This window comes from Bacillus rossius, chromosome 16 (assembly GCF_032445375.1).
Source record: "Bacillus rossius redtenbacheri isolate Brsri chromosome 16, Brsri_v3, whole genome shotgun sequence".
Lineage (NCBI taxonomy): Eukaryota > Metazoa > Arthropoda > Insecta > Phasmatodea > Bacillidae > Bacillus > Bacillus rossius.
In genome coordinates, this window is record NC_086343.1 from 44230190 (window position 1) to 44251453 (window position 21264).

The 21264-nt window shown below is 41.6% G+C and overlaps 2 protein-coding genes across 2 annotated transcripts in view; one reads left to right on the forward strand and one right to left on the reverse strand.

The window, feature by feature from the left end:
• Nucleotides 1–1219: 1219 nt before the first annotated feature.
• On the forward strand, nt 1220–3738 carry LOC134539831 (ADP-ribosylation factor 2). The gene has a single exon (XM_063382130.1). It carries the CDS (start codon nt 1385–1387, stop codon nt 1925–1927), a length of 543 nt encoding a protein of 180 aa, XP_063238200.1. The 5' UTR covers nt 1220–1384; the 3' UTR covers nt 1928–3738.
• A 10604-nt stretch (nt 3739–14342) lies between these two features.
• The window catches only part of LOC134540491 (F-box/LRR-repeat protein 2), a 29259-nt gene continuing 22337 nt past the window's right edge, over nt 14343–21264 (reverse strand). The window contains exon 5 of the mRNA XM_063383299.1: nt 14343–20721. Within this exon, the coding sequence (XP_063239369.1) occupies nt 20476–20721 (246 nt within the window). The 3' untranslated portion in view covers nt 14343–20475. The remainder of the gene's footprint in view (nt 20722–21264) is intronic.

Sequence of the window (21264 nt, forward strand, 5' to 3'; positions counted from 1 at the left end):
AGTCCCAGGAACTGATTCGTTAGTAAGACACTGTTCGTGCTTGGCACAATGCCGCCCTGCGTGGGCAAAGTTCAAATCTCCTGACGGAGGTATCAAGGCGTGATGCGTGGGCACACCGGCGTGCTGCCCAAAACGACAAGAATTACGTATTACGCGAAACGACTCATGGCTGAGTAACACACAATTAATTATGAAATGCACGACACGTCGTACGGTCGATTTAGGGCCGGCTGTGGAGCGGATGAAAATGGATTGTAAGATTTACCTATGGAAGCTACATGTTGGTTTTGGCGCGAAGGTTGAAGGCTCCACGTGTGCGGAGCTGCCGGCCCTGATGAGTGCTGGAAGGCTACTGTCGTCTCTCCCTGGCAACCCGGCCAGGGAGGGCTCGATTTCCCGTGGAAAGATACGGAGCGCGGTAAGATGGTGATGGCCAGTTTTGTGACACGAAAGCATATCAATTAACATGTAATAATTATTCATGAATTTTAAATACATAAAAAGTTTTAGTTATTTCTCCTAATGAAATTTGCATGTTCCCTATGTTCGTATTGCGCATTGCCACACCCGGCCGGGCGCTCGCACAACACAGCTGCCCGTGACTATAGCGTCACGTCGTTCGGTGCACTGCCCTACCCTACTCTACTTGGCACGCGCGGGCATGTTCGTTATACTTGAGCTAATTCGAGTGTTGAGGACACATAACGGCCTGTGCTCTCAGAGGGAGCACTGACGGCGACGTCAATTGCTATTCATTCTCTTCTTCACCAATATAAATTTTATCTACTTTTATAAAAATAATATGAAAACAGTGGTAATTATAATTTATAAAATATTTAAATTCATCTTAAAAATAGCACCATAATGTAATAAAAAATTGCATTTGAGATTTATATAATGTGATAATATACATAATTTGTTATGGAAAAAAAATGTTCAATTGTAATTATTTTACACTCAAATTAATGTTATGTTTCACAAAAATCATCTTCTATTAACAATTTATTTTACTCCTGAAATTTTGTTTGGTGATATTTACATATCATATGGTATTACACTATTTCATGTATTATTAACCACATTTTCGGATATTTTATTTTACCAGTCCGCCATTTCTATAAAAGTTAGTGTTTGAACCCTCTGGCAATTCGAACGTTAAAGAGGTGGAATGTTATAAGTAGTCATCTAGTCGAACTTCATTTACCCGTTCCAACGCTCTATCCATTGTTTGCATTGTGTTACCTCTGCTTTACGTGGTTGTCACTTATGAGATCGTGAAATGTTGATGAAGGACGTGGCATACGTTTGACGTGACTCACGTAGGATTGTGTTTCTGACGTCTGCATTCTGAAGCTTTGAATTTTATTTGTTAAATCAAAAGAGAATGGGTTTGACAATTTCGAGCGTTTTCAATAGGCTATTCGGGAAAACTCAGATGAGGATACTGATGGTTGGGTTGGACGCCGCTGGAAAGACGACAATTCTGTACAAACTGAAGCTCGGAGAGATTGTGACCACAATTCCTACTATTGGCTTTAATGTGGAGACCGTTGAGTACAAGAACATCTGCTTTACGGTGTGGGATGTCGGCGGCCAGGACAAGATAAGACAACTGTGGCGTCACTATTTTCAGAACACTCAGGGGTTGATCTTCGTGGTGGATTCGAACGACCGCGGACGGATAGAGGAAGCGGAGAAGGAACTGCAGAACATGATGCAAGAGGACGAGCTGAGAGACGCAGTGTTGCTGGTGTTCGCGAACAAGCAGGATCTGCCCGAGGCGATGAGCGCGGCGGAGCTGACGGACAAACTCGGCCTCAACCACCTCCGAAACAGGAAGTGGTACATACAGACCACCTGCGCCACTCAGGGCCACGGCTTGTACGAAGGTCTGGATTGGTTGTCGAATGAACTCTCCAAGAAGTAAAACTAACATTCCTCTCTGTTGAGTATGAGACTGTGCAATGTGAAGCGCTAAGTAAACATTGTGTGTGTGTGTCTGAGTGAAGACATATTGATAGTTTACGTTATCATCAAAAGACTAGGGCTGACGATCATCAGTGTAAGTTACTTTATGCATTGGAGGTTCGTGTATATCTCTCAAGTTCTTTGTGCTTAACATTACATCGCATGGATTTGAACATAACCATCTTAAACTGGATGCACCACTCAGCAACTATTGACCACGAAAAGTGTATTGCACTCATATGTTGTTTGCTGGTGGGAATGAACTCATTTGGTGCTGACAGAAAGTGTAATTGTATGACACTTTATATCTTAATGTCTGGACACAATCAACTTAAATTTAACACATGGCCGAAGGCACTTATGAAACACAAAACTAGCACAGGCATCTGGCTACAACGGACATAAACTTAACTTCTTTTCTTTGTTTATGATGGTTGTTTTAGCGGAGCTATTCTAGAACTCGATACCATACCATGTTTACGTCATTTACACTTACATCGTTACCATCCCTACTTTCTTTTGGGGAAAGTGCGGAAAATAGGGGTTTTGGGCGGGGAACATTGTATTCCTTATTTTTCGCTTATGTAATTTTCTTATAATCATTATTTCCCATCAACTAAATATCAATATCACAATTTTGATCATATGTTTCACATTTTTAACATAATCAAATACTGGTATTGTGAAGTACAGTATACTGTATCTTCACGATACCTAAAATATAATTTTTTGTACATTGTTCACACATTTAACTATTTAAATTCCAGTATCGCAAAATAGAGTACACCGAGATACCTAGGTTTTTTTATACATTTTTTCACACATTAAAAACTACACAGTTATCAACATTTGAAAACCTACTTCCCCTACAGTTTTTTTCCTCGCATATGAAGCTTCCTCAACTGGAGATATCACATTCTAGAACTGACCCGTTTTAGCCTTTAAGAAATTAATGCTGCAGTGTAAATAGGGCCTATATGAAAAAATTGCATTTACTGAATAAAATCTATAAAAGCAAAAATAAAGGTTTTATTTTTTCTAAGTGTGCCGTGATTTCAGCAAAACTTCGTTGTCAGAACATAATAAACAAAAGAAAATAAAAAAATATTCATCACAATTTAGTTAACTCACACATTTTGTTATTTATTAAATAAAGTTTTATAATGACATCATAGTAGAACGTTCAGAGTTTTTTATTGGCCGAAAACATAGAATTAAGCAAGCATCAAACCTAGAGTGAACTCTATCTACTTACTAATTCTGGACTTATGTAATTCTTATCATAATGTGTAATTGTAGTGAGTCGGATTAGATTTCAGGAAGGCCAACTGTTTTGTATAATACTGGGTTGTGTAAATGAAATGCAAATGTTGATTGTATCCAGGCTTTTAATGATATGTTATTGCTTCCTTGCCTTTTTGCTTGAACAACCTTCACCCATTTCTTGTTATTTGTTTGTACATTATGTGCCTTGTGGGTAAATGTGCAGAACAGCTGCCACTTTAAATTTAATGTACCAGAAATCCCTGTGTTGTGTTAAATGTTTGTAGTACTGCACATTTTCACTTCAAATATTATTTGAATTACTAATGTTAATTCTTAAAAAATTGTGTTTGTGAGGTTAGTGAAAATGATAGTTAGGAAGTTTAATAAGTCTATTAAGAACAGTGGCATAATGTAAATGTTATTTGCCTGACTAGAAATTTTGAAGTGGTAATGGTCTAGAATTGGTTGATGATGAAAATAAATTTTAGAATATGAGGAGAAAAATAGTGTTTGATATTTATTTGTTTCTTCCATGAGGGCCATTTTGAGGTTGTTTCGTGTTTTGGTGGAAAAGTAAATGGTTAAATTAATTAAGAATGTGATTTATTATAAAAATGGCTAAAGTTTGAATTTTTTTCTGCTTTATTTTTATTTGTAAAGTTCTTATTTTTTTCTTGCAAATCACATATTTTTTACTTGTGTTGCATATCTCACGCTGTGCTTCCTGATGGCAGATGGAGTGGTGAGACCAGACAGACACACTTTCACTGCGTGCTGCACGGGGCAGGGAATCACGCAGCTGTCGTCCGTGCTCGCTCGCAGCGAGGCACAGAATCGAGAGAATCGAGAGGTTAAATAAATAGACGTTTACGGTAGTAATTTATTCATCAGGAATGTTAAAAATGTAAAAAAAAACATATACGTCAAATCACAAAAACAGGGAGTGTCCACTGAGTTAATCTGTAAAGTGAAACAAAAAAAAATCATGTAATCCAAATAAAATGCTTATTCTTAATAATAATATATTTGGTGATGACTTCGCCCGAACAGAGACAAAAGTATAATCAGCGTGGCGTAAAACTCCAAAATAAACCTTTTTACATTGGGATAAAATCATTATAAAAATTGAGAACATTTTTTGGAAACAAGCAATTTAAAACCACCAACTTTTTAAAATATTGGTGATCAGACAGTCACTTGCGAGGATACTGGTGGAATAACAGTGTTCCAACCCGGGAGCCGTTGATATCCAGAAGTAACCTCCCTAGGCTTGCACAGTTACTTCAGGCAAAGGAACAAACTACTCCAGTGGATTAACTTGTGACTGCGGGCTGGCCTTAGCTTCGTGAAGATCTTCCTTGTGAACCTTCTCATTTTTGTTGTTTGAATATGGAAAATATGTAGGTTGCAAATGAAGATTTTACAAGTGTGCTCTTAAATGTAACGCACAAAAGGGTTTTCAAAATGACGACGTTAGATTACCTGTGTACTTCACTTCCAGATGTTACTTTTGAGACAAGTTCACGTAAGTATTGACCTTGTCGGATGCCTTACTGTCACCTGCTTCTCGTACACGTGGTGGTTCGCAACTCCGCAGGATTGTGGCCTGGTTGTTCACAGACTTCCGCGCTGCCTCGGACCAATCACCACTCTGGCTTCCCTCTCTCGTGGTACAGTCCGTTCCACTTCCCTTGATCCTGTTGCTCGTCACGTGGTTGAAAATACTTGTGTGTGTTTGGAACTATACATATTTATATCACTGTATTAGAAATTGCTTTTTTCTTTGACTATGCATTGTATTCATTACATTTTTTCCTAATACATTAATGTGTACATAGAAGCAATGAATAAAACACTGAGCAAGAATAGTTTTGTAGCTGTTTGTATAAAGGTGCCTACTTTTAGCTTATTTTATACTACAGTTTTGAGCCAGCCGACGGACATGTTCTCTGCCAGCACAGCTCTGGGTTAGTTGGCCAACGTCGATGGTCGTGAAGGATTCAGAGGTGGAAAGCCCCTGTAGACAAAATGGGAGTAAAAAATAAAATTAAAAAAAAGTGAATAATGCAAATAGTAATTTTGTATTGTATGCTTGTATGTTTGAGAATGATAACATTAACTAGACAAAATGGGTCATCACAGCAGATTGAGAAAGCTCAAAAATGTTGTGAGCCTAAGCTTGACATTCAGTTGAAAGTTGGACAATTCAAGTAAATAAAGCACTGACTTGACAGCGAAGCATGTTGCGTGCTGCAGCGACAAATGCCCTGGTGGAGCAGGGCCCTGTGCCGGAATTTTCATATTTATTTTCCTTTGTCTATTTCATGAAAAAATTATGGCCAACAAGATTTGGAACAGAATGAAATGGTATAGCATATAATTTAAAGTGTTGGTCAAAACATTTTTAAAACTTTTTTAGTTGTACTAATTTATTAATGAAAATTTCAATTTAGTCTTTATTACCAAATGTAATTTCATAGGAATATTTGATCCGTTAGAATTAATAAATGTAATCCAAGTGTAATTCATCTTAAAAAGAAATTCAAAATTTAAAAAAAAAAAATTAGAAAATTGTTATCAAAATACTAAGTTTAAGGTTGGTTTAATAATTAAGCATTAAAGATCTTGTGTTTTCAAGTTCTCTAGGTAGAGCCCGGATAAAAAATTACCTGGGGGTTATTCATATCCACAGGTCGCAACTGAACTTACAGAACTTTCTTTCTGAGGTTGATCTACATCCCCAGACCACCACCAAATACACTTTCTGGGGGTTGCTCTACATCCCCAGACATCCATCAGGAGCACAGCACTTTCTCTCTGGGGTTTCTCTACATCCCCAGACCACCATCAGGAGCACAGAACTTTCTTTCTGAGGTTGATCTACATCCCCAGACCACCACCAAATACACTTTCTGGGGGTTGCTCTACATCCCCAGACATCCATCAGGAGCACAGCACTTTCTCTCTGGGGTCGCTCTACATCCCCAGACCACCATCAGGAGCACAGCACTTTCTCTCTGGGGTTTCTCTACATCCCCAGACCACCATCAGGAGCACAGAACTTTCTTTCTGAGGTTGATCTACATCCCCAGACCACCACCAAATACACTTTCTGGGGGTTGCTCTACATCCCCAGACATCCATCAGGAGCACAGCACTTTCTCTCTGGGGTCGCTCTACATCCCCAGACCACCATCAGGAGCACAGCACTTTCTCTCTGGGGTTTCTCTACATCCCCAGACCACCATCAGGAGCACAGAACTTTCTTTCTGAGGTTGATCTACATCCCCAGACCACCACCAAATACACTTTCTGGGGGTTGCTCTACATCCCCAGACATCCATCAGGAGCACAGCACTTTCTCTCTGGGGTCGCTCTACATCCCCAGACCACCATCAGGAGCACAGCACTTTCTCTCTGGGGTTTCTCTACATGCCCAGACATCCATCAGAGGCACAGCACTTTCTCTCTGGGGTCACTCTACATGCCCAGACATCCATCAGGAGCACAGCACTTTCTCTCTGGGGTCGCTCTACATCCCCAGACCACCATCAGGAGCACAGCACTTTCTCTCTGGGGTTTCTCTACATGCCCAGACATCCATCAGAGGAACAGCACTTTCTCTCTGGGGTCGCTCTACATCCCCAGACCACCATCAGGAGCACAGCACTTTCTCTCTGGGGTTTCTCTACATGCCCAGACATCCATCAGAGGCACAGCACTTTCTCTCTGGGGTCGCTCTACATCCCCAGACCACCATCAGGAGCACAGCACTTTCTCTCTGGGGTCGCTCTACATCCCCAGACCACCATCAGGAGCACAGCACTTTCTCTCTGGGGTCGCTCTACATCCCCAGACCACCATCAGGAGCACAGCACTTTCTCTCTGGGGTTTCTCTACATGCCCAGACATCCATCAGGAGCACAGCACTTTCTCTCTGGGGTCACTCTACATCCCCAGACCACCATCAGGAGCACAGCACTTTCTCTCTGGGGTTTCTCTACGTGCCCAGATATCCATCAGAGGCACAGCACTTTCTCTCTGGGGTCGCTCTACATTCCCAGACTACCATCAGGAGCACAGCACTTTCTCTCTGGGGTTTCTCTACATGCCCAGACATCCATCAGAGGCACAGCACTTTCTCTCTGGGGTCGCTCTACATTCCCAGACCACCATCAGGAGCACAGCACTTTCTCTCTGGGGTTTCTCTACATGCCCAGACATCCATCAGAGGCACAGCACTTTCTCTCTGGGGTCGCTCTACATCCCCAGACCACCATCAGGAGCACAGCACTTTCTCTCTGGGGTTTCTCTACATGCCCAGACATCCATCAGGAGCACAGCACTTTCTCTCTGGGGTCGCTCTACATCCCCAGACCACCATCAGGAGCACAGCACTTTCTCTCTGGGGTTTCTCTACATGCCCAGACATCCATCAGAGGCACAGCACTTTCTCTCTGGGGTCACTCTACATGCCCAGACATCCATCAGGAGCACAGCACTTTCTCTCTGGGGTCGCTCTACATCCCCAGACCACCATCAGGAGCACAGCACTTTCTCTCTGGGGTTTCTCTACATGCCCAGACATCCATCAGAGGCACAGAACTTTCTCTCTGGGGTCGCTCTACATCCCCAGACCACCATCAGGAGCACAGCACTTTCTCTCTGGGGTTTCTCTACATGCCCAGACATCCATCAGAGGCACAGCACTTTCTCTCTGGGGTCGCTCTACATCCCCAGACCACCATCAGGAGCACAGCACTTTCTCTCTGGGGTTTCTCTACATGCCCAGACATCCATCAGAGGCACAGCACTTTCTCTCTGGGGTCACTCTACATGCCCAGATATCCATCAGGAGCACAGCACTTTCTCTCTGGGGTCGCTCTACATCCCCAGACCACCATCAGGAGCACAGCACTTTCTCTCTGGGGTTTCTCTACGTGCCCAGACATCCATCAGAGGCACAGCACTTTCTCTCTGGGGTCACTCTACATGCCCAGACATCCATCAGGAGCACAGCACTTTCTCTCTGGGGTCGCTCTACATCCCCAGACCACCATCAGGAGCACAGCACTTTCTCTCTGGGGTTTCTCTACATGCCCAGACATCCATCAGAGGCACAGCACTTTCTCTCTGGGGTCGCTCTACATCCCCAGACCACCATCAGGAGCACAGCACTTTGTCTCTGGGGTTTCTCTACATGCCCAGACATCCATCAGAGGCACAGCACTTTCTCTCTGGGGTCGCTCTACATCCCCAGACCACCATCAGGAGCACAGCACTTTCTCTCTGGGGTTTCTCTACATGCCCAGACATCCATCAGAGGCACAGCACTTTCTCTCTGGGGTCACTCTACATGCCCAGACATCCATCAGGAGCACAGCACTTTCTCTCTGGGGTCGCTCTACATCCCCAGACCACCATCAGGAGCACAGCACTTTCTCTCTGGGGTTTCTCTACATGCCCAGACATCCATCAGAGGCACAGCACTTTCTCTCTGGGGTCACTCTACATGCCCAGACATCCATCAGGAGCACAGCACTTTCTCTCTGGGGTCGCTCTACATCCCCAGACCACCATCAGGAGCACAGCACTTTCTCTCTGGGGTTTCTCTACATGCCCAGACATCCATCAGAGGCACAGCACTTTCTCTCTGGGGTCGCTCTACATCCCCAGATACCATCAGGAGCACAGCACTTTCTCTCTGGGGTTTCTCTACATGCCCAGACATCCATCAGAGGCACAGCACTTTCTCTCTTGGGTCGCTCTACATCCCCAGACCACCATCAGGAGCACAGCACTTTCTCTCTGGGGTCGCTCTACATCCCCAGACCACCATCAGGAGCACAGCACTTTCTCTCTGGGGTCGCTCTACATCCCCAGACCACCATCAGGAGCACAGCACTTTCTCTCTGGGGTTTCTCTACATGCCCAGACATCCATCAGAGGCACAGCACTTTCTCTCTGGGGTTTCTCTACATGCCCAGACATCCATCAGAGGCACAGCACTTTCTCTCTGGGGTCGCTCTACATCCCCAGACCACCATCAGGAGCACAGCACTTTCTCTCTGGGGTCGCTCTACATCCCCAGACCACCATCAGGAGCACAGCACTTTCTCTCTGGGGTCGCTCTACATCCCCAGACCACCATCAGGAGCACAGCACTTTCTCTCTGGGGTTTCTCTACATGCCCAGACATCCATCAGGAGCACAGCACTTTCTCTCTGGGGTCACTCTACATCCCCAGACCACCATCAGGAGCACAGCACTTTCTCTCTGGGGTTTCTCTACGTGCCCAGATATCCATCAGAGGCACAGCACTTTCTCTCTGGGGTCGCTCTACATTCCCAGACTACCATCAGTAGCACAGCACTTTCTCTCTGGGGTTTCTCTACATGCCCAGATATCCATCAGAGGCACAGCACTTTCTCTCTGGGGTCGCTCTACATTCCCAGACCACCATCAGGAGCACAGCACTTTCTCTCTGACGGTTGTTCTATATCCCCAGACCTCCACTAGAAGCACTTTCTCTCCGTGGGTGGGGGGGGGGGGGGGGGGTATCTACAACCCCAGACCATCATGGATATTACTTGCCTAGCAGATGCTAGAGACGCTCCGGGCTCTATTTAGCTCTGACAGAAAACTATTTTATTTGCTCGAAATCATGTTAATTTTTGGAACAAATAATGGTACCTGAGAAAATAGTTAGGCTTTCACTTTACATATTTATTTGGGAGAGTGCAAAAGAAAACATAATGTGTTAATTTGTAGAAATTAAAATAAAAATAAAATTATTAAACAGAATTTTATTTTTGTAGAACACTGAAAATATTTTAATCCATTGTATAAAATTGTATCATAAAAATTTAATATTTTTAATATAAATTGTATTTTGAGAACTCCACTAGAGATTGGTGTGTGTGCAGGTTTGCACAATGATAGTATCACATGAAAACATTATCTTTGAAAGATTTGTGCAATGGGAGTGCATGACTTGATGTAGGCTTTTGGAGATACGCCATTGCTTAGCACATGTAGGCTATGTCTGCAGAAGAAAACTACAAAAAAACACAAATGACAAAAAACACAAATTAAGCAAAAATTGCTGTTGTCAGGATTTAACGCCACACAATATTCCACAACAGGAATATGGTCAACAAACAAGGAAAAAACAAAGAAAAATGGACTAACAGAACGAAAAAAAAACCCACAAATGATGACAGCACAAAAATTCCGAACCCAAAAAAATTCAACACAACAGTTGAAACGAGACAAAAAAACACAGCAAAACGAAAAGACGAAACAAACACAATAGTTGGCAATGGGCTCTTCTCTTTCACCATTTATGGCCAATATATTTAAGGAAAACTTTGAGCAAGAAGCACTTAGCAAAAGTAATAGCCCTCCTAAAATCTGGCTCTGTTATGTAGACGACACCTTCACTGTCTGGCAACATGGACTTGAAACTTTGGAGGAATTTGTGAACCACCTCAACTCTCTGAGGCCATCAATAAAGTTCACCTATGAAAAAGAAACCAATGGTAGCATTCCTTTCCTGGATGTACTAGTCAGCAGAAAAAACAACAGCCTGGAAACTAAAGTATACAGGAAACCTACGCACACAGGCCAATACCTTAACTTTGCATCCAACCATCCCAAAACAACAAAAACTGGCATAAATCACACACTAACCAACCGAGCTGAGATTATTTGTTCTGATGAGAAATCTATTGCGGTTGAACACAATAATATAAAAAAGGAACTCATAGCCAATGGTTACCCTGCTAACACCATCAAACAGCATATGAAATCAAACAAAACACTCAAACCCACAGAAACCGATAAACCGGCAGGAACTCTAGTCATTCCGTATGTTCAAGGGCTTTCAGAAAAAATAAGACGCCTGGGAAACAAATATGTACTCAAAACAGCTTTCCGTTCTAAATCTACTATTAAAAGCATGGTTACAAAGGTGAAACCAGCCACAGAAAAATTACAAACCCACAACTGTGTGTATCAGACCCCCTGTGAATGTGGCCACGTGTACATAGGTGAAACTGGCAGAGCTCTATCCACCCGAATCAAAGAACACAAAAACAACTGCAAGAAGGGTGAAACCCTAAAATCCAGACTTGCTGAACATACATGGGAAAATAGCCACAAAATTCTCATACAGGAACCCGATAAAATATAAAGGAAAATCAAAGAATCAGCTTTCATTATTAGCAATAAAAATCTTTTCACCCAGCAGAGCATTGAATTAAAAAATATGTGGATCCCTTTGATTAAGAGAAACATCCCTGCAGCACAAAACAATAGCCAATACTCAACCTACAATAACCAATCCGCTTTAACTACATGGTGCACAGCCAATGAGGAGTCAGCTTGTCTGCCATTGGCTGAGCAAGATGTAGTCCATTTTCTGATAAATACCCTCATTTTTCCAGCCCCTTCTCAGTCGCACCTGTGTTTCCGTACCATGTGCGTCTCTGCCTGAGGACGGGAGCAGATAGCAGTTCCCGAAACGTTGCTTGTTTCTGTTTTAGAAAACTATTGTGTTTGTTTCGTCTTTTCGTTTTGCTGTGTTTTTTGTCTCGTTTCAACTGTTGTGTTGAATTTTTTTGGGTTCGGAATTTTTGTGCTGTCATCATTTGTGGGGGTTTTTTCGTTCTGTTAGTCCATTTTTCTTTGTTTTTTCCTTGTTTGTTGACCATATTCCTGTTGTGGAATATTGTGTGGCGTTAAATCCTGACAACAGCAATTTTTGCTTAATTTGTGTTTTTTGTCATTTGTGTTTTTTTGTAGTTTTCTTCTGCAGACATACATGTGCTAAGCAATGGCGTATGTCCAAAAGCCTACATAAAGACATGAAAACATGCATACAAACAAATAATCTTCTAATCTTCCATTATCCTAAACCACTGATGGTCCTCAGGTGCGCATGCAGGTATGAGCCAGACCCTATCCCCCTCTACGCCACCTACTGTTTAATGTAATCTATCATTCCCACCAACAACAGGAAAGAATCTGGCGGCAGGCAGCAGGCAGCCGTGAGTGTGCCGTGCCTTGCAGTAGCCACAGGCCAGACATGAAAAGGAGAGAGAACTGCTCTGAACACATTTTATAACTACCTACGTGTTAGTATTTTTAAAATTATTTTTGACGTGATAACGTCTTATAAATCGATGAACGCCGGCTGCATGCACAAAAAAGCATGACTCTTTGTCACGTTCCGCCTGAGCCGAGCATGCAAGAACCAGCCAACCACTGTGCGAGAAAATCTTCTATAATATCAAACAGGGTAAGGCGGGCTTTTAAACTAATTGTTCGGATTATATTTAAACTAATTATTCAAATTAAATTTGCAAAAACTGTAAATAATATTTGAAAATTAAAAAATATGCAATATTTTATCAATGTTTGCTTATGACATTATCACGTAAAATTATTGTCCGTAAACCGACTTTACAGACAACCCCCTTTTATTTAACACAAATATTATTTTGTAGAATAGAGAGAAGGGCTAATTAAAAAGTATGTATGTTATGTTTTCTTCAAAGAGCTCTGTATTGGAGCAGCACATTTCTAGTAGATTTTGAAGCAGGTCGTAGAATAGCTAACTGAGCTGTTGCACAAATACAAAACACACATCAACTAACTTCCAGTGGAACATGATGTTCTGGGGTGACTATCCACAGTTATAAAATCACCAATACACCAGTACCTAGTACGATCAAAGAAGATGGTGATGGTTGTTTGCACTACAATAGCAGTTTGAATCTCTGAAATATGGCTCCGAGCTGTTGATTTGTATTTCTTCATCTATGGCCTCAAATGAAACATTTGGTTTGGAGAGAGCATCCGTACATCACAGGCTTCCGACCTCTACCGAGCTGTAAACTGGCTCGTGCTTGGATGGAAATGGATAGACTTTAACTTCTCGTGGATATCAGTCAAAGTTGATGAAAGTTGCCGAGATGCTAATGAAGCATTTGGAATGCATGGCTGGGGTAACTGAGGTGTTTCGATAAAGCCCATTAGCAACCGACAACATCCGGCACATGTCTCTCTTGCGAACAACCCAGGTAGGCCCTGCCGGGAGGCAGCCAGTGACCACAGCTCATCCCTTCTGGGATCAACGCTAACACAAAGTAATGAACAATATTTTCTAATTATGTTTGTTTATTCTAAAAAAGCATTTTTGTTTGAGCGGGGCCTTCTTCATTCTGACTCTGTTTGTGTACATTTACCTTATACTCTACAAGGAGAGGGTGAATTCATTTCATTCCAACACTTGTGTGTTTCTGGATTAAAAAGATATAACATTTCACCCCTTAAGAGCATATTAACAGCCAGTAGGCATGTGACAACTGAATTTTACCTGCAAGATTCTGGGTTGGTATCTTGCAGTCAAGTGTAACCTTTTCGGGTTGGTAGTCATTTCTATCAACTGTCAGTTGCGACATGAAAATAAGCTCACTCCTGGATGGCTAAATAAATAGAGAAATGTAACACCCCACCACTTTCTGGAAATATTTATTTTGTAATTTAAACTTTGCAATTGCTGTGAATGGGACAGAGTACTCGACTGCTTAGCTGCTTATATGCTGTTATAAACCAAAAAATGGGAGTCAAAAAAAGGGCAACTAATACAACATCCAAATGTGCTAATATTTTGAATTAGGTATTTGGCATGCACTGCATGCTATTTAACAGCCCATGATGGCAGATGTAGACCAGGGGAACTGATGCAAGATGCAGACCTGCCAACATTCAAATTTAAAAAATCATGAGGTCCTCGATAAAAATTTCCAGGCCCATAAATACAGGTTAGATATAAAAAACAACAAATGAGAATCTTTAAATTTAAGTGACATACCTGTGCATATGTTACATGGTCTCTGCTTCAAAATTTATTTCAACAAATAATAGGTTGCAGATTTAATTTAGTTTAACATAATTTAGCGCTGTCGTGTAGTGATCATGCAGGGCCGCAACTAAAAAAGATGTAAAATAACATTCTGCTCGTGTAACACTATTATCACTGTTCACAGCAAAATTAATTTTTTTATTGGAAGCAATACACGTGTTAGTTGTGTTTTTTGTAGTGACATGTTTCACAATGTCTCCTCTTCCACTATGCCAGATAGAAAAATCAGCACGGCACATGCTACAAAACGCAAAATTACTTCCTTTACGTGACTCCAGTATTGATGGAAACTCATTACTGTAAGCTTTCGTAAAACTTGTTTTGTAACTTTTACAAACAAAATCTTGGGGCCCCAAAAAATCGTGAGGAAACACTATTTTGGCGTGAGGGCGTGAGATGGACCTTAAAATCATGAGCCTCACACCAAAATCGTGAGAGTTGGCAGGTCTGAAGATGCCAAGTTGGAAAGGGAGAGATGGTAAAGGTCACAACAGTTTAGGCGTGAACATGCAGCAAACACAAACTTGACTTGGCTAATAACTCTACAAATTAAACTGCACAGCTGGTTTTTCTTTCATTTATTCTTGACATAATTCACACAGCAATAATATCACAGAGTCAAATTACGATACATTCATATTGCACAATGACCCCACAATTTAACATGAGTCAAAAATATGGAATTCATTAACTGTATTGCTGCTTCCAATAATCACACTAACAAACATAATACTGAAAATGTTTATCTCTCCGTAATCAACTACTTTTCAGTAAACTTACAACATTTAACATAAATATTATGTATCTCAAGTTAGTGGGTTTGTTAAAAATAAAAACACTTTTCAAGTAAAGGAGATCCAAGACTCCCAAATAAAGCAAATTTTGGCCAAATTGCACACAATGCCAACAAAAAAAAAAACAATGTTAGCAAAACATTACAGGATTTCCTGTTTCGAAGTTTCTATAATTTGGCACATGATTTATAAAATTAGACACTATTAATTCCATTAATAATAAGCGTACTATTTTTTGGTATACTATGAACTTTTAAATACAATTAACTATAATGTGATAACAGCGAGAACAAACACTTCCTCCGGAAGTACGTACAGTAGACGTCCGAGTGGCTGGCGACTGGACAGCCGACAGCAGCCGTCACACTCGACACTCTCAGAGGTTCACACATCCACTCCACCACTGGCTCTGAGGGACTGAGACGCTACCAACCACAACAGTATGCTCTTGTCAGCCTAGCAAACAAAACTTCAAAATATTACAAAAAAAGATTGTAAAAACAAAGCATATTTTGATGTTACAAAAAAAAAATCTACTTGCACTGAATTGACTAAACTAATGTTTCGCACACTCGACAAATACAAATAAAAGTACATAGAAAAAGCACAAATCCAATGGATGAGGCAGTATTTCACCTTGGGAGAAGACTGCATCACTGCACTCGTGACTGTGTGCTGGACAGAACAACTACCTCACCAATTACTAGATACAAACCACAGCAATATATAAGACAAGATAATTTCACATTATTTTCCTGCACTCGCTTCCGGCCACTCATACAAATGTGGAAATTAACAAAGAATACACATGGTATAACCCTGGTACAACACACACGAAAGGGAAAATAACCTCATATCTGACTTGTATGACACTGAAAGATGCCTCGAATCACTAAAATGGAAATTATCGGTATCGACAGCGACACATGGGGAAAGCAAATTTAGTCCAGTTCAGGCACAAGCTTAAACTGGTGACTTTCCGTTGGTGTTTCTAGTAGTTTCACCCTTCTTTAACTGGCGTTTCAGTATTTACAGAGTGGAGACTTGGAACAGGTCTGTCTTGACTGTATCAACAGGAGCGTACGCAGAATTTAATTTCGGGGTGGTAAGGAGAGTGGGGGAGTGCTGTTTGCTATTAAATTATTTCCTTTTGTTGGTGGGAATAATTAGATTAATTAGGATTTTGGAGGGAGATGTATCCTTACTCCCCCTCCTCCTCTCTACAGTATGCCCCTGGTTAAAAGTAACCAGCAAACACTTAAAGATCAGTTTAGCTTTCTGAAACCCAAGTTTAAATGTCTACAGTCAGTCCGCTGTGTGAAAGTACATTATTACTGTAATATTACCACAGGATGACACACATCCATGCACTGGTCGCAGACATTTGAACGCTCCTGTCGCGCCTGTACGTAGGTACTAGAGAAACCACCCATACAAAATACACACTTTTAAAAGCTTGTGTGGCATGTATCACAGCTCCTGATTGGCTGCAACCTGCTACGTGCCAGCACAGACTTGTAAGATTATGCACAGCCATGGAGCAGGAATTTTTTTGCGAATGACTTTCAAAATAGTTACATATTTAGATAAGCATGAGAGACAAAATAAAACAATTTGTTCTAGTGAGCAGCTCTATTAAAATAACTCACATAAAACTGCCAGGGCACAGATATGGTGTGAGCTTCAAAGATCTGCTCAGGATATTCAAGTGGTCTGTGAAAAGCATTTGATAAAATGTTGACATCAGAAATGTAAGTCACTTTTTGGATTTCATTTTAGAAATGTATATTCTGGAGAATGAAAAGGGTAAAACGTTTTCAGAAGAGTTTTTAAGTATGACAACACTCCTAATACACTTCTTGAAAGCACCAATGGGACTGGCATACACAACCATCTTCATTCCTACACCATTTCATGGTTGCCTGTTGCCTCAAAGTGTGCATAGTTGCAATAAGCCCAATGAGAAGACTGTAGCAAGTCAGAGTCTTGCACTTAGTGGCACTGATGAGCATCGTACCTATCACCCCACCTCACTAACCTTCACTTGCACTTCACTAACACGTGCATACCCCTATCCCTCACTTAGCACGACTAATGTGTCCCTAAAAATGTTTGTGTTATTCGAAACTGTGTATTCTGTAGCATTAGTCTCCATAAATATAAGACTAAATTATTTAATGTGTTCCAAGATGTGTAAGAAAACAATCTTTACATAGTATAAATGCGTAGAATAACACCTGGCAAAGAATACGTTACATCATTTATCTTTTTAAGCCTACTACCGAACACTTTAGATGAAGAAAATATGAAACAGCATAACGGGAGATAAGAGATTATGAGCGTACAGTGGAACCTCGTTATTACGAGTACCGGATACTACGAGACATTCAGTGTTACAACAGTTTTGTAATGCACCGTCAGTTTGACTACATAAATCATACTAAAATAAACCGGTTATTACGAGTGCCTCCTTGTTGGCCGTTTCATAAGTACGAGTGATTTGAATGGCATCTTCCAAAAAAGGAAAAACACCTCAGTTGAAAAAATAATGTTTACGCAGTAAACACAGACAGCTGCGTGGCTACGCGGGCGCCAGACAGGCTGGGTCCTTGGCAGGTATAAGCCATGATCAGGGGAGGAAGGACTGGTGACAAACAACCTGCGCTCTCTCTCTCTTTCCCTCCCTCTCTCTTTCTCTTTGACAACAGGAAGGGTAAATCCAAAAATAGACCAGCCAATACCCTTCCTTTCTTCCTTCGCTCTTTTTTTCCACAGCTTCACATATCTTCCCTCTGTGATCATGAACGGCGCAGGTCTTTGTATCAGGCCATTTCATTCGCGATTAAATAAAAAAACCATTGTAGATAAAAAAAATTCCATAGACACACTTTCTATTCGTAATTTAGTTTGCTACAACTTTTATTCAATACGTTTTTTTCACTATAGTGCACTGTTTTCAAGTTACGGTGTGAAATTAAAGACTGTTTGGATGGTCCAGAATCTAACTTAACTTCAATTTTTTATATTCGGTTATAACGTGTACTCGTTACGAGAATTTTTGCAGTCATTGTCAGCTCTTGTAGTAACGAGGTTCCACTGTACCATCTGTTATCGTATAATCGTTGCACTCGCTAATCGTCGCACCCATATTTTAGGGCATCAAAATTAGGATTAAAAAAAACTTCGCTCGTAAACGTCTCATGATGTTTTTGGTCCCGCTATTAGATTCCGAGCGCTTTGTGTATTTTTTTCCGTATAAAACGATGTATTTTAAAATAGAAATCTAATATTCATTCGGACATTACCTCTTACTTATTTAATTAACAGAAATACGAAGTTGTCTGATGTGTAAATTTTCTTTTAAAGACTTTTTAAACGTTATAATCTTCATTTATTCGTCTCCGTCACCGTGGTGTACCGCTTACAAAAATGTAGCCAGCGCCAGTTAGCATCATTCATGTTTGGTTATGTTGTTTCCCGTATAGAGCGCGCACACGTAGCCGAATATCTATATCTCACCGAGTGCATACAACGCGCACTCTCTGTCGAGTGCCGAGTTAACTACATCTGATGGCCCGCTCTCTTCCGTGATGTGTACTGCGGCGGTAGTCACGCGTTCGTTCGGCTTGAATTTGGATCACAGATTTTGTTTTTCTATTTAAAGTTGAAAGGTTTTTGTTGCATGAATTATTAATTTAAATTGTTTGGCGTGCTCTTTTATACTTCACTTTTAAAATAAACGTACTTTTCATGAAAGGGTTTTGGTTTTGAGTAACTTTATCTAACAAAAAAAATTTTTCCCACATAATCGTCGCACCCCTACTTTTCAAACTTGATTTTAAAATAAAATGTGTGAATATTATGCGAGAAAACAAAGTACTTACCGTCAGTCGGCTGGTTGGCTTGCCCGCCCAGGCCCAGTACCACATGCGCGGACCTAAAAACATTTAGTCCTTTACACTCCATAGCCACAACTTAACTTGCCATAGCTGATGTTTGTACAACAGCTGATAGCGTAGTCAGACCTGCGCGCGCATCTCTTCCCCCCTTGTTTGGCTAACTGTATCTCACAGCACATCTGTTGTTTACTGAAGTTGAAACAGACTTTGTGGCGCCATACCAGATTTTTTTTTTTTGCCGCAGAGGTTTCACGCTAACTGAAATTTACAGACGTGCTATTCAAGAATGGAGCAGTAAAATTACCATTGCACTAAATTAATTCACGCAAGCTGAAGACATGCTAAGTGAGGGATAGGTGTACTACAAAATACAATATCCAATTACAAATGTATGATGACTAAAACATTTCAAAGATAATCACTGCAAGGAAATTTTGGTGATTCCAACAGCAAAAGATTTAAAGTGATTGAACACTTATTTTTTTTTACGGCTTTGTATTATTAAGAACCTTCACGCCACATTTGAGACCATTTTCCTCTTCCCTCAGGAATACCGCACTTGGCATCACCATTTATTCCCTTTTTTTTCCTGCAAAGTAAATAATTTAGTTTGTTTCCCTGGCATCAAGTTCCTCTTGTACACTACATTACTCCCTTCGTCACAGTTGCAGACAGAACAAACAGACATGAAGTCATCTTGCTTACAACCGCCAGCCTCAGGTTCCTACTGTACGAATCACAGCCATACAACTACGCTGCAGCTTTCCATGCACTAAGGTACAACAGTTTCTCATTGTTCACGATCAGCAACAGGGCAGGTACATTCCGTATTTTCATAAAAATATTTTTTTTAACTGCCAAGCATACACTGCCTTGCCAATCACGCTGTAGTCTCTCTCATTTGACGACAGCTATCTGCAACTTTCCAAACATAATAAACTGCAGTCCTGCTGTTCTCGCCACACGGAGTGGGCGAGTGTAGTGCTACGAGGGTGGCTGACCTGCTGACAGACAACACCACTAGCCGTCACAGCAGCCTGTGAGAACTGCAGGACAACAGGTCGTGTGGCTGCGCGGGAAATCATCCCTAAATATATCCGGGATACATTTCCGTCACACAGCGCAGTTCTGGAGGGCCGCCCATGCTGAATACTTGCACCGCACATCACCAGCTGTGTTTCAACCACAGGAATTACACATCACAACTCGTTATCTTACAGCAGTAAAGTCATGCCCCACTAGATTTTGATTTTAAAAAAGCAAACTAATCAAGAATGCCTTCAGTAAGGCAAAATCAGTATATGCTCTGGTGTTGTAAGGGGAAAACAATTGCTTAAACAAACAAATGAAATACCACATATCTGGGCCAACCACACTAGACTGTCCTGTGCATCGAGTGTGTTTGAAATATAAATTTAGCATGACAACTATATTAAACATTGCAAGGAAAAATGAAAAGTGTTCAAACCCAGTTGAGGTCAGACTTGGCGAAGTACACTTGGCCCTCCTAAGGCGTTTCCATGAAAGACAAGACAGCCAGTCAGAGCAACTGTCTCAGAAGAGCTTGGATGTGCTGATGTAGACTCCTGTGCCACCCCCACGGTGATTGTGAAGAAGCTCAGCGCCGGAAGAGGCGGCGCAGGCCGGAGAGGGGCGTGGGCGGGGGCGGGGGGATGAAGTCCCAGCCGGCCGCCTGCACGTGCAGCGAGGCGGCGCGCACCAGGCTGAGGCCCGGCAGGCGGGCTCGCAGGCGCTCCGCGGCCTCCGGGCTCATCTTGCCGCAGTAGCTCACGTCCAGGTGCTTGAGGCAGCCGCAGCTCTCCCCGAGCGCGTCCAGCACCGCGTCCGTCAGCTCCTCGCAGTGCTGCCGACACGCACCATGCACATCACCCCTCGCTTCCCCCAGAGCGACGTTCTGCCCGCTCCGCATGGGAGTATCAGACATTATAACATCCTTTACCCTTGTTTCAGCCAGGTCACCATTATTTGCTGACATTTTCATTAGGGCTGTGCGAATATTCAAAATTTTCCAATATCAAAACAGTTTATTATTTTTATTCGATTTTGAATACTAACACTAGGAAAAAGAGAATATTCAGCAATTTACGAATACGACTGCGCGGGATCTCGAAAGTCTGGAAAAATTTCGGGATCACGGAAGATTTTCTCGTCGGGCGGGAACAAAATTTCCACAGGATTTTCGTAATGTTTTAGAGTTTTTTGCTATATCTGGCCATGTAAATTTTGAGAAGAATAATATAGCAAAGTCGGAATTAATACAGTGAAACCTTTTTGTTGCGACCCCATTTATTGTGACCACCTCTCTATTACAACCCGATTTCGAGGAACCGTGAAAAAATTGCTGATAATTTGAAGAAAATAAATTTCTTGTGGTGAGTAGCATGTT